The sequence below is a fragment of the Lissotriton vulgaris genome, chromosome 1_1, assembly GCF_964263255.1.
Source record: "Lissotriton vulgaris chromosome 1_1, aLisVul1.2, whole genome shotgun sequence".
Classification (NCBI taxonomy): domain Eukaryota; kingdom Metazoa; phylum Chordata; class Amphibia; order Caudata; family Salamandridae; genus Lissotriton; species Lissotriton vulgaris.
This window is the reverse complement of record NC_141685.1, coordinates 975053596-975070871: the sequence shown is the minus strand read 5'-3', so window position 1 is coordinate 975070871 and position 17276 is coordinate 975053596. Positions and strand designations below refer to the sequence as shown.

Here is a 17276-nt window from a genome sequence, read left to right as displayed (position 1 = left end):
GTTTTTCTCTTATTAAGGGTCCAGTTGCCCTTATGTGAGTAAGTGTTTGTTTCTAGGAGAACACAACTGAACTAAAAATCTCCCGCTCTCTGGAAGAGACAACTAAATGATTGTCTCTCTTTCATATGACAAAAATTGCAGGGCATTTCCCAGCCATTGTGTGGTACAATTATTTCTATGTCATAGTTTTTCATCACAGGTAAATCTACAGGATGGTTAATTCAAACTGCCTGATAAAGTTCTGTATTCTCTCCTTTCCTACCTTCTGATGGAGTTTAATGTATGCATAGCTTATGGTGCCGTTGTCATGGGAGCCAACATTCCTCTGTGAGCAATTCCTTAATGTTTATGATGCTGTATGTGGGTTGTTGTTTCAGCCATGTGTGTGTTTCTTATAGCTATGCTTAGCTTATCATCATAAGGGTGGTTTACTTCAGGTCAACTGTGCAGACAAAACCACTCATTTGTCTGAGAAAACCCCAGCTAACCTAAAAGTCCAAGTAAGAGATCAGCGGAATCAACGTAGTAAATAAGGGGTCAAAAAGGGACTTGCTGCATGTGGAGGGATGGTGAGGGGGGGTGAGGGGTAAGGGGTGAATCTGACTGAGGTGGACAGAGGACATCATGGATTTCCAAAGAGTTCAATTCCACAGTGTGAAGAGAGAGGTTGAACGAGATAAAGGCAGTGCACAACAACTATGAAAATGAGTGTAGGCAAGTGGGTTTCTGTTGCAGTAAACCCCCCACTTTTTGCCTAATAAATGATGCACTTTTCCTTGGTGTGCCTTTGGTCCCTGTAAATCAGGTACCCAGGGCCAGTGTTCCTTCCTTAAAAACTGTACTAAAGCCTAAACCCAATTGGCATCTCTGGCCACATGTCAGCTCCTGGTAAATGTTACCCTAGGTACCCAGGGCATTGTGACCAGAGAAGGCCCCTAAGGTCTGCAGCGCTTATTGTGCCATCCTTAGGGGCCCTGTACCCTGAAACACACCCACTGCCCTTGCAGGCTGAGTGTCTTGGTGCAGAACTAAACAGAGAGTCGGCATGTGCCCACAAACACACTGTCCTGGCATACCTCAGTCACCCCTCCAACTGGGTGCACTATGCCAGTTGTGTGGGCCCAGGTGCATGAGCCCTGTGCCCCTGCAGTGTTTAGGGCCATTCCTGGGCACTGTAAGTGCAGTGATGCCGTTAAGAGCATATGGTGCTGGGAGGTTGTCATTACGAACTCAACAGCACCATAATGGCTACACTGAAGACTGAGAAGTTTGGTATCAAACTTCTCTGCACATTAAGCCCACACTGATGCCAGTACGGGATTTAATGTAAAATGCACTACAGAGGGCACCTTAGAGATGGCCCCTGAAACCTAACCAATTCCCAGTGTCCTGACTGCATGGCTACCGAGGCTGCCACCACCAGACATGTTTCTGGACCCCTGAGCCGAGAGCTTGCCGCTCTCGGGTTCCTGAAACAATGCACATCCTGGGACGAGGTGCCAAGCCTCCTCCCCCAGGATGGGCAGTGGAAGCTTCAAAGGCATGCCGCCTTTTGTGAGCTTCTCCAGGCCAACTGCTGTATTCAGCAACTGGCCCCCACTGGTTCTGACCCCCACTCTGGCGGGAAGACAGGCGGGAAACCCTAAGTGAGGAAAGGGGGTGTGCCAGCCTCTGCCAACCCCACCCCTCAGCTGGGAGAGGCGAGGTGAAGCATAACTCCGGACTCCCACCATCTTGAGGATGGGGAGCCCTACTCAATAAGAGGCAGGCTCCTGCCCCCCTTCCACAGGAGAGGATCAGGATAGGGGGTGTACTCACCCCAGGACAGGGACCCATTGGTCCCAGCCCTTGCCCTACCTGTAACAGCCCTAAATTTAGTATTTAGAGGCACCCTGAACCTTCCTTTCTCAGATCCTGATTTTGAAACAAGAAGAAAGAAGACCTGCTGTGCAGCTGCTAACAAGAGGACAACACCAACTGACTTGGCCCCAGCCCTACAGGCCTGTTGATTCTTGAACCTGCTCCTGCTAAACCCTGGCGTCTCCAGTGGTCAGCAACCTCAAAAACCCTGGAAAACCTGACTGCCTTGCTCATCTAAAGACTGGGACTCCCACAAGCAGTGGTTCTGCTCAAACAGCAACAAAACCTGGTGCCAGCCAGGACCCGCGAATCCAGCACACTCTGCACCCGCCGAGCGCGACCTGTGCCTAAGTGAAAAAAGACAACGAGGACGTCCCCCCGGCGATTGTGACCACAAATCCAGTGCCCAAGGACCCTTCTCAACGCTCCTGACGACGCCTGTAGCCTCACAACAAGGGACCCCTCCAACCGCGACCAGCAGAGGGTAAGATTTCCCAACGTCAAAAGACACCCCTGCACCTGGCACCCGACGGCCCCTTGTGCCCAACTCCTGGGTGTCTACCTATCCTCCAACATCCCAACTTATCTCTCAAAGTGGTGGTCGCACCTTAAGAATCTCCGTCCCCGAGCCTGCAGCCTTTGTTCAACTTCCAGCTTTCCCTTTGAATTACATTGGGCGCCCGAAGGCCCAAAAGCACCCTACACTCAGCCACCCAAGTGCCACTGGGAGTGCAGCATCTATCTTACTCTACTTCCCCACTTGCCCTGTGTAAGTGACCAGGAGCTCAGCTCCCACAGCCGCGTGGCCTGCCTGCTAGCAGCCACCAATCGAAGGCCTCCTATCCCCCGTAGGATAACATTGGGCCTACTCACTCTGCACCTGGCTGCCCCTGTGCCACTGAGGGTGTAACAACTGTACTTACCTTTCCCTGGGAGACCCCTGAGTCTACCCCAGAACCTTAACTCTGCCAGTCGAGTACTTACCCAAAGACCGATAACTTGATTTTCTCCATAGGGTAACATTGGTTGGGTTTCACTCAGAATTTCTTCAAAGTGTCGAGTTTTACAACTTTGAAATATTCCTTAAAAATCGACCGAACAACAAAAACGAAATTACTCACCTGTCATCAGGAGAGATCCCAGTGCTGTATATTTGAGCCCAGCACTGAACCTGAAAAGTAATTATAACCGTGATTTACTGTTAACCCAATTTCCCCCATAGGAATACATTGCCTGGTTTTTGCCCGAATTTCTTCTGTGTCGATTTTCAGAACTTACAAATATTCCTTAAAAATCGCCTGTGTAACAAAAACGATTTCTTTCAACTGTTAACCGGAAATGAACCAGGGCTGAATCCAGGATCCAGCCCTGAGTAAGAAAAACATTTGTAAAGTGATTTTATTGCATTTGCTTAAAACTTTCCATTGAGCTCAATGTTATTTTGGGTTTAACTTGTGCTGCATATTGCAACAACTGTGTCTATTGCATTTAAAAGTCTATTGCTATTTGAAAGTATTCAATTGCCACATCTCATTCTGAGAAAGTATTTATGATACCTACTGTGGTTCTAAAATAAAACAACTATATGTTTTTATGTATAAAACCATTGGCATGGAGTTCAGTTCTAGAGTGTGTGAGACCATTTGCTGACTGAGTGTGTACAACAAATGATTTACACTGTCCTCTGATACTGCCTTACTGCTCGACCAAGCTACCACTTTGGAGAGTAAGGTTATATCTAACTTTAGCCTCTGCCATACCTCTGGGGACTGTGGACTCTGTGCACACTGAACCTTACTTTGGTGCAGTATATACAGAGCCACTTTCTTGCAATGAGTCATGATGACTTATGGGAAATAAAGATCCTTTACTTCCATTATTAACCATTCGACAGTCGTGTGGCCACTTATTCACTCTCATAAAAAGGGATTTACTTTTGGATGATGAGCATAAACATGCTGTTATAAAGCAGGAAAGGTTTAACTACATGATGAGGTTTAAAAGGTTGAGTAACTGTGGGGCAAGATTAAAAACCCTAGTCCCAGCAAAATAGTTGAGAAAATGAAGTGCTAATAAGGATAGATTTCATGTTCCAAATGCCAAGTGTGGGCTATCGCACAATAGCTAGCCACCACTGTCCCACTTAGACCCGAATATCTGATACAGGCTGATGGTGCAAACTTGACTTATTGTTTTTTGCCATTTTGATATTATGGTGACAGACAGTGTTGTTTCTTGGTAAGAGTGATGTCAACCTGCTGTTTTAGTTTATTGCTGTTCTTGGCATTTGTTCTTATAGGATCCTTCCTCCTGTCTATGCCCGTGGCCATGTACCACCGCACTGAAGTTGGATACTGGTATGGCCTGCGCACCTATTGCACAGAAGCGTTCCCCACAGAGGCACAGAAGAAGGGATTTCTACTCTACACCTTCCTGGCCGTTTACCTTCTGCCTCTTGTCACCATCTGTGTCTGCTACTCTATCATGCTAAAGCGGGTGGGACAGCCGGTGGTAGAACCCATTGACAACAATTACCAGGTAAGGGAAGCTGATGGTCAAGTGCTAATCTGATTACTGACACACATGAGTCCATGGATGACAGATGCCTGTAAGGATGTTGAATGAGTGCTACTCCATCATGCAGAAGAGTGTGGGACAGCAGGTGGTAGAACCCATCGATATCAGCGATGGTTGAGTAAACCTTATGGCCAAGTGCTAATCTGTTGTGCTGAAGCACGTAAACACATGGATTATAGCTAGCAGGTAAGGAACTCCACTATTGCTGCATGCTACTCCGTCGTGCTAAGGAAGGGACAGCCGGCGAAGGAGCCCATCAACCACAATTGCCATGTACGGGGCAATGATGGTAAAGTGCTAATTTGTTGTGCTGAAGCCTGTGAGCCCATGGTTGATAGATACCAGGTAATGGACCTTGATGGATGAGTGCTAGTCCCTCATACTGAAGGATGTGGGAGAGCTGTTGGTAGCACGCATCGGTAACAATAACCAGGTAAGCAATGCTGATAATAGAGTGCAATTCTCTTCCTGAAGCATTAAAGTCCATGGATGACAACTACCAGGTAAGGAGCCCTTATGGTCGCATGCTATTATGGCATGCTAAATAAAGAAGGTTTGGCCAGCAGAGGTGGAGGCCTTCATAATCGACACCCAGGGAAGAGGTATCAATAATCGTGGTGACATAGCATTGGCGTTGACTTGACCATGGACTTGCTGCTATTTCCTACACTCCAAAAGATTTTAATAGTGTTGTCAGTGCAAATGGGCACACCCTTATATTCCAATGATATGTTTGTGTGGTGCACATTAATAGGAAGTTATTACTAATGAAATTAATTGCAAATATCTTAGGTAGGAAACCTATCAAATGCTGCTTCGCTGGTAGTGTGCAGCGACTCTATTATAGTTTTTTTGTGAATCCTTATCCGGCTTCAATGGTATATGGACTTCCCATTTGTTAACATTTCTTAAATATTCTTCGAAGCCAAAGAGTTTTTTTTAATCTTACATTGTTATATTTTATCATGTTGCGGAGTACTGAAATTAAGTGCAGAGGACCTTATGTCACATTTTTGCAAAACCGTCGATCCAAAAATAGACTTTATTTTCATTTCAACACCAACCATTTTCCACAATTTGCATCTGAAATACATAATTTCAATAACTGGTGTGAAACAACAGATCAACCAGTGGTATACATCTAAATAATCCCAATATTAAAATTGTATCTAGTCTTACAATTAGAAATTCATTGAATATGAGTTGTAGAACGTAACACCAGAATAAAAGATACAAAAAGCAAAGATATTTTCAAATGTGATGAAATATTTATGTTTAAGTGCAAAATTCACATAAAGTTTCAAATATTGGGAATTGTCAAATTAGTTAATTGAAGTGATTACAAGGCCACGCAGTGGTGATCCATAAATCACACAAATACTTTCTGTGGTGTGGTCTATGCTATTAAACAGTGCGGTGTGGTCACTGATGCCTAGCTGTGTGTAAAGAACAGTTTGCATAACTTACAATGCCGGTAACCAAAAATTGCTCTACGTACTTCACATAGAAAGTAGGACTGGCAAGAGAGTTTCCAAGGTTCTGAGACGTCAAACTCTTCAAGCTGACAAGACTTGAGGTTTTAGTGTGGAAAAACTAACACTGAAGTAAATGTTCTCGGACGCTGCCCAAAAGCCCAAATAATCAGGAATGCCCCCAACGCTCAGTGACATTAGCGTCCTCGCTGCTGACCTTCGAAATAAAGTCAAAAGAACAATAATGACAACCTGCATAACTGGCCCTCTCTCGACATAATCTTGCATGTGTGCAACTCTTAATAACAGACCTGTTTTCTCACACCGAATTTCCTAGGGGCAGGAGCACGCGGCCTGATTTTAATGAGAAAAGGCGCGAGCTGCAAGTACAGCCGTCCGAGGCTCGTGGCACGAATGATCCACTTCCATGGCATGGGGGGAGCATGACACGTCATCCTCACACAAAAAACCAACCACGTTGTAATTCGGGCCTATGTATATTCGACTTTTACAACTGTTCCACTTTTTCAAGTTATTCTCCCAGTACAATATATAGCTACTCTCTCTCTCTGTAGATTTATTACATTATTTTGTTGTTGATATTTATTTATAAATTTTTGCGAACATGACCCAGGCTGGTATAAGAGCGCTTCACAATTGGAAACAATAGTGGGCAAAGAACATTCGTTACAAATAAGTGCGTGAGCATGACCCTAGCGCGATTCAAAACACTTAGGGGCAGATTTATGAAGGGCTTGCGCCACGTTTACGCCGCCGTTGCGTGACGCAACGGCACGTAAACGTGGCGCATCCCTGCGCCCTATTTACAACGTGACGCATCTAGGAGATGCGTCACGTTGTACAGCACTGCGCCATGAGGAGGCGTTCCTGCGCAGGGGGGGCGTTCCTGCGCAGGAACGCCTCCTGAAAGTGGCTGAGTGAAATCTATGAGATTTCACTCAGTCACTTTCAGGGCAATGCTGCGTCAAAACCCTGCGCCTGCTTGAAGCAGGCGTAAGGCTTGAGGCAGCATTGAAAGAATAGGCCCCCCCAGAGCATTGCTGGAGCTGCGTCGCACTTGCGACGCAACTCCAGCAATGCGCCACATTTCCGGCACAGATGCGTCACGCATCTGTGCCGTTTTTGCCCCATGGTGCGCCGCATCATAAATGCGGCGCACCATCGGTGGCATAGCTGTGGCGCACTGTGGCGCATGTTAACTGGCGCATCCCTCGGGATGCGCCAGTTAACATAAATCTGCCCCTTAACATTTAAGATCGGACAGATCCAGTAATGGGAGAAGAGCAATCAATATATTCAATACTGATATGTGCATAGCCTGCCAACACTGTTAAACCCCGGAGTACATGCATGTTATAGACAAACACAGCATACTTCCTGATCAGGTAATCGGAGAAGAACAAACCATATATAATACAAATATGAGCAATGGCCTGCTAACACTATTGTTCCCAGGAGTACAAACATTTGATCAATTATCAGAGCAACAGAAAAGAGGGCAGTAATGAAGGAGCAGAGCCAAGGCCTTTAGGGCAAGAACTTGATCATTAAGATTTTTTCACTTCCTTTTTTTGAAAGAAGTAGTGGATGGGATTCTACGGACTTCCGGTGGACGAGAGTTCCATATCTTTGGGGCACTACCAGAGAAAGCTCGGTTACTCAATCTCTTTTTGAGGAAAAGCTGTGGTTTCAGGAGCAGTGAGCTTGCACTTCTAGACTGACGGCCACCCCCTGATAATTCTAGTTTGTGGGCCAGATAGATGGGGGTCTTGAAATGCAGGGCTTTGAGAGTCATGCATGCAATCTTTAGCTATATTCTAGCTTCGTAAGGTAGCCAGTTTAGGGACTTTAAGGATGGGGATATGTGAGCATTTCTTTTTGTACCATTATTCAATCTGGCTGTAGCATTAATGGAAGCCCTAAGTGGGGCTTGGTTTTGTTTGGGAAGATTACAGAGCGTGGAGCTACCATAGTCTAGCCTTAGCAATACTAGAGCTTTAATCACCCATTTAAAGTCTTTCTGTGGAAGGTGTAATGCCCAGCATAAGTCAGCAGTCTAGTGCTGAAGCCTGTATCTACAGTTAACACCCACCCACCACTGATGTCACTGGTCATGTGACACAGCATCAATAAAAGAGGCCGAGCGCACGTGCTCTGGGCCAGTTGCACCATACCTCCAGTGTGTCCTGCGTCAGTGCATGAGTGCTTGCCAGCATGAGGGCCTAGGGCCCACCACAGCCCTTTACAATGGCGACGAGGGTTTAGCTGTGCCCATGCGTGCCAGCTAAGTGAAAAACGTCAAGAAGAAAAAGGGGAAGAGAATGCTGCTCGCCTCAGAGCACCCCCTAGGAACAACAGATCCGTCTGCCGAGAGGCCTGTGGGGCGTGTGTCGAGCCCCGGGCATGGAGAAGAAGGTGGAGGTGACCGGGAGCTCACCCCGCACCTCTCCAGCCTGCCGTAGTCCGCCCTGCCGTGGCGATACCCTGGGGAGACAGAGAAGCCATCGCGGTGCCCACCCGCGTAAGAACAGGCCCGTCCGCCGAAGGTGAGCCCCAGACTGTGAAGCACTAAAAGCGGAGCCCACCCGCTATGAGCCACGAACACTTAATACGCCCCCTGCAAGGAGAGCGGCGCCAGCTATCGATTTAAATTAAGCAAGGCTCGCGGAGCCCACCCGCGGCCTGCCTGCAGCGACACCGCAACGGCCCCGTAATTAAGACAAAGCTCACGGAGCCCACCCGCGGCTTATCTGTAGCGACACGGCATCGGCCGCCATTGCCCCTGTTAAAGAAGCAAGGCTTGCGGAGCCCACTCGCGGCCTGCCTGCAGCGTCCCCCGCCGCGCGTGTGAAGTGCGGCGGCGGGGTGAGAAACTCGGTCATAGAGCGCCCGCAGCGTGAGGGGAGCTGCCGGGCGCCCAGAGAATAAAAGCGGAGATCAACTGAAGTCTAAACGGAGCCCACCCGTCAAGCGCTAACGTCTACCCGCGCCGCGTGTGCTGTGAAGGCAGTGGGGGAGGAGTAATGTGGAACCAGCGTCCGGCCTGCAGCCGGTCAGACAACACCTCAACACCCCCTGCGCGGCCCGGACACCAGCGCCGACACCTCTCCCCGCCGCACAGCATGTGAGGAAGGAAGCTGCGGCGGCGGGACACGAAGCAACAAAGGCAGCATCTGGCCCGAGGATACTCCCCACCTATTACTAATGCTGCAGCATGAAGAAGAAAACGTGAAGCGGAAAGAGGGTTGCAGAGGGCCAACTGCCTCGAGCTGCCCGCCGTATCCTCCAACCTCACAGAACCCCTATGCGGCAAAAGAAAAGAGACACCCAAAGAGCCCTGGGTGTAAGCACAACTGCACCCGTGTAGCCAGGGAGCGTGAGGAGCCGGCAGTGAAGGCTGAAGAGCCCCGGGTGTGAGCACAAACACATCCGTGCATACAGGAAGAACTAAGGGCAGGGAAAAGCACTTACTACAGTCCCGGTGCCCCGTCTTCCACCAACTGTACTAGGACCCAGCACCGGCCATAGAAAAGGAAGGCCTGCAACGAGGAAAAAAAAAAAAAAAACAAAGACAGTAAAAGGGAGCCTAAGGAAAAGCAGCACTGCCCTCTAGTGGCCTTTTAGGAACAATACAGTGAAGGGGATCAGACAGCTCACAGATAAGCCTGCAGCAGAGTGACCACTGCAGCTTTGCCCTAGCAGCCCCAAGTGTACCACAGGACAGCAGACTCCCCGCATAGGACCCTAGCAGCCAGGTTATATACCACAAAAGGAAACAAGCCTAAGACAAGCCAAATAAACACAGCCCAGCCAAGACTGCATGGCCCCCACACAAGCGTTGCCTAGAGACTGATAGAGAACCACCTGCTGGCAGGTGGCTACTCGCAAGAAGAGAGGAACGCGCCACAAAGCACAAGGAAGGTTTGCAGTAAAAGACTACAAAGGGCAGCAACCTGCCCGCCATTCACGTCCAAAGAAGTCCACAAGCCATCACACCGCCGAGGAAGAGAAAAGGTAAATGCGCAGCCGCGCGACAGAAGCACAAAAGAACGTGAGGAGACTCCAGGAAAGCAACAGAAACCCCAGAAGCGCGCCAGGAGTGCAACGACTCCTCACAAGATATTCAAGAGAACGCGCAACAAGTGCGCCCACAAGCAGAAGATCACAAGAATCGCAACTAGCACCAACAGAAGAAGCACGACCAGGAGAAGATCCATGGAGTGGTGACGTAACCCTCCAGAAGCAAACACCCAAGAAGAATCTACGCCACGCCAGAAGAGAAGACAGCGATGCCTAGTGGCCACAGGCCATCGCTGCAACAGAATGGCGAAAGTAAGAACACCCCACACAAACCAACAATTATTCTAGGACCCAGCACCAGGAAGTGCGAGCGCGCATGACGCAAATGTGCAGCAGTGCGGACAGTACTAGCCCAAAGCAGCAAGTCACAAAGAAGACACGAAGAGTGCACCCAGTTGCACACCAAAGCAATCAAACAGAGATGAAAAGAAAATGGTTGCGCAGTCAACCCGCAGCATTGAAGAATCTGCACAACAGCAACATGACCACTCAGCATGGTCACCAAGCACCAAGAAGCTCAGCACCACGAATCTTACCTGCCAGACATCGGCAGAAGGGACCAGCACGAGGTCCAAGAAGTTCGGACAAGGCGCGGTCCGAGGACCTGGACCCACGAACTTCAACCACACAAACTAACGGAAGCAACAGGAAGAAGATGTGAAGGTCGTGACGCTAACCCTGGAAGTAAGTGACAGGAAGACAGTGTCCTAGAACTAGGACAAGACCAGGAAACACGTGCAGAGTGCGCGCGCTGCATGGGGAAGCCTGGCCAGAGGAGATGAAAAAAAAGGGGACCAGGGTACGTCGCAAGAAGAGAAGAGAAGAAGAAAGATCGGAGTGGCATGCCGCCACCGAAGAAAGGAAGAAAAGAAGAAAGGAGAAAGAACAGAGTGGCCACCACCACTAAGAAGAAAAGAAGGAAGAAGTAATCAGAGTGGCACGAATGTCAGGTTAAGAAGAAGGAAGAAAGGACAGAGTGGCCACCGCCACTAAGAAAAGAAGAAAGAAGCCACCCCTGCGGAAAGAAGGAAAGGGACAGGCACTGGAACACCTGAGTGCAATGGAAGACAAGCCTGGCAAGAGCACTGGCAGTGCAGAACAAGGACTACCACCTATGAGCCATCCATCCACATGGCGATCGCAGAAGAGAGCAAGCTAGACTGTTGGCAACATCTACTTCTAGGGTTTGAGCGGAAGATTGGATGGCGAGACTACTCAGGCATCCGGAAGTTGAGGACCTGACCTACCTCGCACCAGCCCGTGGCAAACCAGGATCAGAGGCCTCAAGGGATTCTGGTGGCAGCAAGTCCCGCACGGGAGACATATCTACATAAGCACGTCTGCAGGACCCAAGGGGAGGAAAGCCTCGCGAGCAATGAAGAGAGTCGACAACTCAATCTTCAGGTGGAGCTAGGACACAACGGTGAGGCTCGTGGAGTGCCCTGCTCACGGCCCGAAGGCTATGGTAGAGCAACGCGACCAAAAACACCAGTCCAGTGGAAGCCTGGCGAAGAGGTCCTCCCGGACATCTGGTGAGAGAGGAATACCGGCGAGAGGGGCATCCTAGTGAGAGGGATGTGTGCACCTACTCTATTCACTTGCCAAGAGTCAACACTAAAGCCTGCCCGGAAAACATCACGAAGCCAGAAGAGAGAACAAAACCAGAAGACTGGTGACACCTGGATCATCCAGTTATCTCTTGTCACCAACGGAGTGAAGCAAAGGCAGGGCTGAGAACAGCAGACAGACAGCACAGACAAAGAGTGAACCCGCCGAACAACTGCGAACCGTGCCACCGAGAACTATTAGTCCTGAACACAAGAACTATACTGCCTGCGGCTTGCAAGCAGCCAAAGAGACTCATTTTGAAAGCGCAAGTCCAATGTTATTTTCTGTGTTTTCTTTCCCCCACAGGTTTTTGGACTTTTTTCTGTTTGGGTTCATTTTTAACCAATTTGGGGAGGGATGTAATGCCCAGCATAAGTCAGCAGTCTAGTGCTGAAGCCTGTATCTACAGTTAACACCCACCCACCACTGATGTCACTGGTCATGTGACACAGCATCAATAAAAGAGGCCGAGCGCACGTGCTCTGGGCCAGTTGCACCATACCTCCAGTGTGTCCTGCGTCAGTGCATGAGTGCTTGCCAGCATGAGGGCCTAGGGCCCACCACAGCCCTTTACAGACGGTATGGATTGAGATTCCTTACTATCCTCATTTGGTGTTTAGCACACTTGTGGGGGGGGAGCAGTTGAAGGCTGTAAGATGTTTCATCCAGAGGTCAATCTTGGGAGTGTGGTTAGGTGGAGCGATGAGAACGAAAACTGTTTTGGAGGTATGTTGCATGACGTAGTTTTCAGTGAGCCAGTTTTGCATGTGCAACAAGATGGAGTTGAGTGAAATAAAGTCTTACAGGGAGGAGACTTTCACATAAAGTTGAGTGTCATCCACATACATATGTAAAAGGATGCAGACGGTGTTCAAGGCATTAGCTAATGGTTCCAAGAATGGGTTAAAGAGTATGGTTGAGAGGGCGGACCCTTGTGGAACCCCCATAGATACTGTAGAAGGCTGAGATAGGGATTAATTCACCTTGACTCTTTGAGATCTGTTTTGGAGAAAGGAAGAAAAACATTGCAAAATCAACCCACATAGTCCCATCCTGAGTGAATAGTAGTTTGCTGGGGTTAACATATAACCCATTTTCATCCCTATATACTATGCAATATGTTTACCACTTTCAGTTTTGTAACACATTACCTTGGATGTGAGACTTATTTTTATTAAGTACTCTGTAAACTTTCTGCATGTTTTGTAAAGCTCTCTGACCTCTGACACCATTTGTATTGAGGAGCACTATATCAAGAAATATCACCCAAAATAAAATTTGAGATTTTATTTGACTTTTCCTTTAAACTGTAGTATGAGTATTTCAGTATATCTGATAATTTATTTTCTGGTTTCACTTGGTAAGGTTAGCATCCACTGTACTCCACTGCCATGTCTGAGATTTGTAGTGTAGTCATGAAATGCCCATCTACTTCTAAAACATTGGAGTGCATTGCTGAAAATGTGTTTCGGTAAATTACTGGATTGTCATAAGGAAGAAATGCTCAATTTCCATACTTTCTGAATATTGGCAACGTTTACTCTCCAGGCCAACAGATTAATGCACAGAAGTTCCTTTTGCAGAAATATATTTCATGTGTATGTTGCAAATCATTTGTTTTATGTGTTCTAACTATTGGTGTTTTGTCATATTGGTTAATTGTATCTTAGCATTTCATCTTATTCCTGTATTCATGCTGGTTAATTCTTGCAGCAGGTGCAGCATCTATCTGAACGCTCGGTCGCCATGAGAACCAAGGTCTCCAAAATGGTGGTGGTTATTGTTCTACTCTTCACGGTGTGCTGGGGCCCCATCCAGCTCTTCATCCTCTGTCAGGGCTTTTACAAGAACTTCCAGGCCAACTATGAGACATACAAGATTAAGACCTGGGCAAACTGTATGTCCTACGCCAATTCTGCCATCAATCCCATCGTCTACGCCTTCATGGGTGACAGCTTCAGAAAGTCCTTTAAAAAGGCTTTTCCTTTCTTATTCCGGAGACGGGTGCGGGACAGCACCATGCTTTCGGGCTCTAGGAATGCTGAGATGAAGTTTGTGACTGAGGAGACCTAATACCCCTGCAGTGGAAGAACCTTTAAATCCATCACCATAAACAAGATGGCCGATGTGTTGAGCAGTGTTTGCAGTCACAGCAACGTCTCTTCTTTTCAAGTGTAAACGGCTATGAAGGGGAGAAATCTTTGAGGATTAGATGAAAAGGACATTCAGAAAAAGCAAACGTTCAATGCACAGAGCCAGGTGGTTCCCCAAACCATGAGAGCCAGGTGGTTCCCGAAACCATGACAACCAGAGACCAATAGCATAACAATGACTGGCACTTAATCAGCACTTTTATCTAAAGCACTTTTTGAGACATTTTGTATACCACTATTGAAACCTAACCAGTAGGAGGTCCAGTCATTGGTCACACAAAAATGAAAGGCTGCATTGGATTTGAAGGAGATGAAGTGTTGTTGCTTGAGGTTGGCATAGGTTATCTAGCCATGCACTTTAGCACATAGTTGTCCTCACACCTGCAGATGGCACCCCTTATATTTTGATCTGTGCTTGCGAGAAAAATTATAAATGTGGAAGGAAGTTAGTGGCCATCATTTATACTGACTGACCTATGTGAAGGGCCATCAAGGTATAGAAAGTTTAATATAATGGAGTCACATGTTTCCAAAGACCTAAGGAGCTGATTTAAACATCAGAGTATGGATTTTACTCCATCAGAGAGGCAGAGTAAAGACATCTCTTACATTGACAGGAACCATTGTCACAGCAGTTACTCTCAATGAGTTGAAAGTGTGCCAATTGGCTCAGTCAACGTGAGGGTGCCATTTGGCCAACTTTCAGTAGCATTTTTTTGTTTTCAAAAACAAAATCTCAAAGTGGGATTTTCTTTTTGAAAATTAAAAAAAACAATGATCCCCTCAACATGGGAGTTTTCTCCCATTGTGTGTGGGCCTTAATATGTTTTTACTTTGACTTACCAACACGTTTTGGATGGCAGTATGTGAAAGTAAAAACTGGCCATTTGTGTGCCTGCTCTAAATAGGGCGGACAAATGTCCCTATACTATGTCAGGATGTTGGTGGAGTATGTTAGCGATGGAGACGGAGTAGTCTCCCTCACTGACTTCCTTAAGGGCCTCCCAACTCTAAATGAGGCTGGTGGAACTTCAGTTTGACAGAGAGGTTATTCTGTCACTTTCGCGAAGGAGTGCCCTCTCTTTCAAATTCTAAATCAAGCCCTATGTAATCATTAGTACTGGGATGAATACGTTTTTTCTCGCTATTGTCAACCCATTGAATCTCATCATGAGATTTGAGCAACTGAATTTGCTATGTACATTTCTGGTAGTTTGATCACTAAGGGCCTGCTTTACAATTCTGCAGATGGGTTACTCCATCACAAAAGTGAACGATAACCCGTCCAATGTATTACAAGTGTCATTGGATATAATGCACTTATTATAAAGTGGACAGGATATTCCTCATATTTTTGATGCAGTAACCTGTCCGCTAAACTCTATATCAAGTCATAACTCTTCCTTCCCAAGAACAGTCGCAACAAAAAATCTTGTTTTAATGCGTATAATCTTGGAGGAGAAGTTTTAAAGCTACACCACAATCCACCAAAAGGTTTGAGAGGTCACAAAACCTCAAATCATCCACAAATTCATGTGATCCATGGTCAGCCTGATTTGATTCTCCCAATCTTCATTATCACTAAGCACGACAACCAAGCCACAATGCACACTGAGCGTAATAGAGCCAAAAAGCGCTGCACACCCTGCACAATTCGCAACCCATAAATCCTGTCGTAGCAATGGGTGTGTTGAATCCTGGGATGGGATCACAGCACATAATCTTTTTCAGCATACTCGAGTTTAAATACTGATGGGGATTCAAAGGAAGTTTTAGCCATCATTGATCTTTCCACAGAGTGAGTTACCTATTCACGAATGCCTTTTGAAATTGTTTCCTGTACAACATGCCATGCAGGAGTAACATTATGATGTATTGAGCAAATAGGTTACACAGGAATTAAATGGCCAAATGTATTTATATACTACGTTCTCCTGTTGTAAATGTGTATTTAATGTTTAAAATTATGCAAACCTGACACCAAGGAGCAGTGGGGCACTGAGCAGGGAATATTATATAATGCAGTAGGAGTATCTAAATGACATAGCGCAGTATTAGAACAGTATGGTGTGTGGGAATTGATATCCAATGGGACAATAATGTGGAAATGATATTTAACACACAATATATATGTCAGACTTATTTTTGTTTTCGATATTCGGACAGACAAGTGGGGGAATTAAGTGTAACTGAGAAAGGACTAGTTTGCACCTCTGGTTAGTACATATATGCATTACGCATATATAGAGTTTAAGGTAGAAGAATAAAAAGGAATTTGTCCAAAACTACACAGTATTTTCCCTGAAGTCTTGAAGCTGGGATTAGAACTGAAACGGCCAAGTTAAAAAATCAGCAGCCTGGCCACCCTATCACATTTTTTAGATGCATCAAATGTCCTACTTAGTAATTGATCAAAATTGATACAGAATCCAGAATTGTCATAGTCTCTGCAGAAATGTAGTATGTTTGTCTCCAGTGCTGCAGATACGCTCATGTTTCTGCTCAGAAGTGGGGAGAGGAAATGGTTACTCTTTCAAGAGTTCTGCAGCTGAGAATATTGATTAGACGTAGTTGCAGAAAAGTGATTTGGAGTCCGGTAAGTCACCACAGCATGGATTCTTTTGGTGGTGAAACATCTTCAGATCTTTCTCAAAGACCAAAGACTGAGCCAGGAAAGAGGAGCTCTCCTGTTATGTCTCCGCCAGTCTCCCAGCCAATCTGCCTTAAAAAACACTTCAGCCAACAGGGTCAGCATATCCTCACCCAGGTGCATTCTGGGCAAGTTAGATCTACTCCATGTGAAGAGACTAACCCATACAAGTAATATGGCCGTCGTTTGACGATGACTTCAAAAAATGTATTTTTAAACAATGGGGGATGCTTGAGAACTCTAAATCATGCTGGTTAAAAAGGTCTTCTTTTTTGTTCTAACTTTAAAAACAAACATTAAATGTGGTCGATTTTAGTACGTCATAACAATAATGGCAATTGGCATTTACTCCGTGGCCTTTACCCTTCTGGACGTTACCACACAGGTAAGTATCAAGCAGGTAGGTACCACACAGGACCCTTTTTGGTACTTTGTATCCTGCTGTACTTTACAGCACAGGTATTTTTTTAAATGGGATAAATATGACATCATTAAAAAAAGAGAATTTAAAGGCTACGGGATGGGTAAGGGTTAAGGTGTGGGTATGGGTAATGGAGGGTAGAGGTAAAGGAAGGTAACCCATCCAACAACTAGTCGGAGGCTGCCCGACATCAATGGTTTCCCTCCAACCGCCGTATTACAATACCGGCGGTCAGAGGGAAACCCGAGGGGGGATTCTGCTGCGCTTCGACAGGCTCTGAAGGACTGATAATCCCCAAATTGCGGCAGCGCCTCCTCAGGCACCGCTGCCGGGATTATGGTGTCAGTTTCCCACAGCCTTTGCAAGTTGGACTTACTGAAATAGAAAGGTTGTCAGAATGTGATATTGGGGGCCCCCAGCAGGCCCCCCCGTGG

At 46.7% G+C, this 17276-nt stretch overlaps 1 protein-coding gene across 1 annotated transcript in view; it reads left to right on the top strand.

Annotated features, from left to right (window-relative positions):
* LOC147748324 (G protein-coupled receptor 54-like) overlaps positions 1-14396 on the top strand; it is a 124856-nt gene extending 110460 nt beyond the window's left edge. Inside the window, exons 5-6 of the mRNA XM_086936408.1 lie at positions 4160-4398; positions 13332-14396. Coding sequence (XP_086792534.1) covers positions 4160-4398; positions 13332-13691 — 599 coding nt within the window. The 3' untranslated portion in view covers positions 13692-14396. The remainder of the gene's footprint in view (positions 1-4159; positions 4399-13331) is intronic.
* The last annotated feature ends 2880 nt before the right edge of the window (positions 14397-17276 follow it).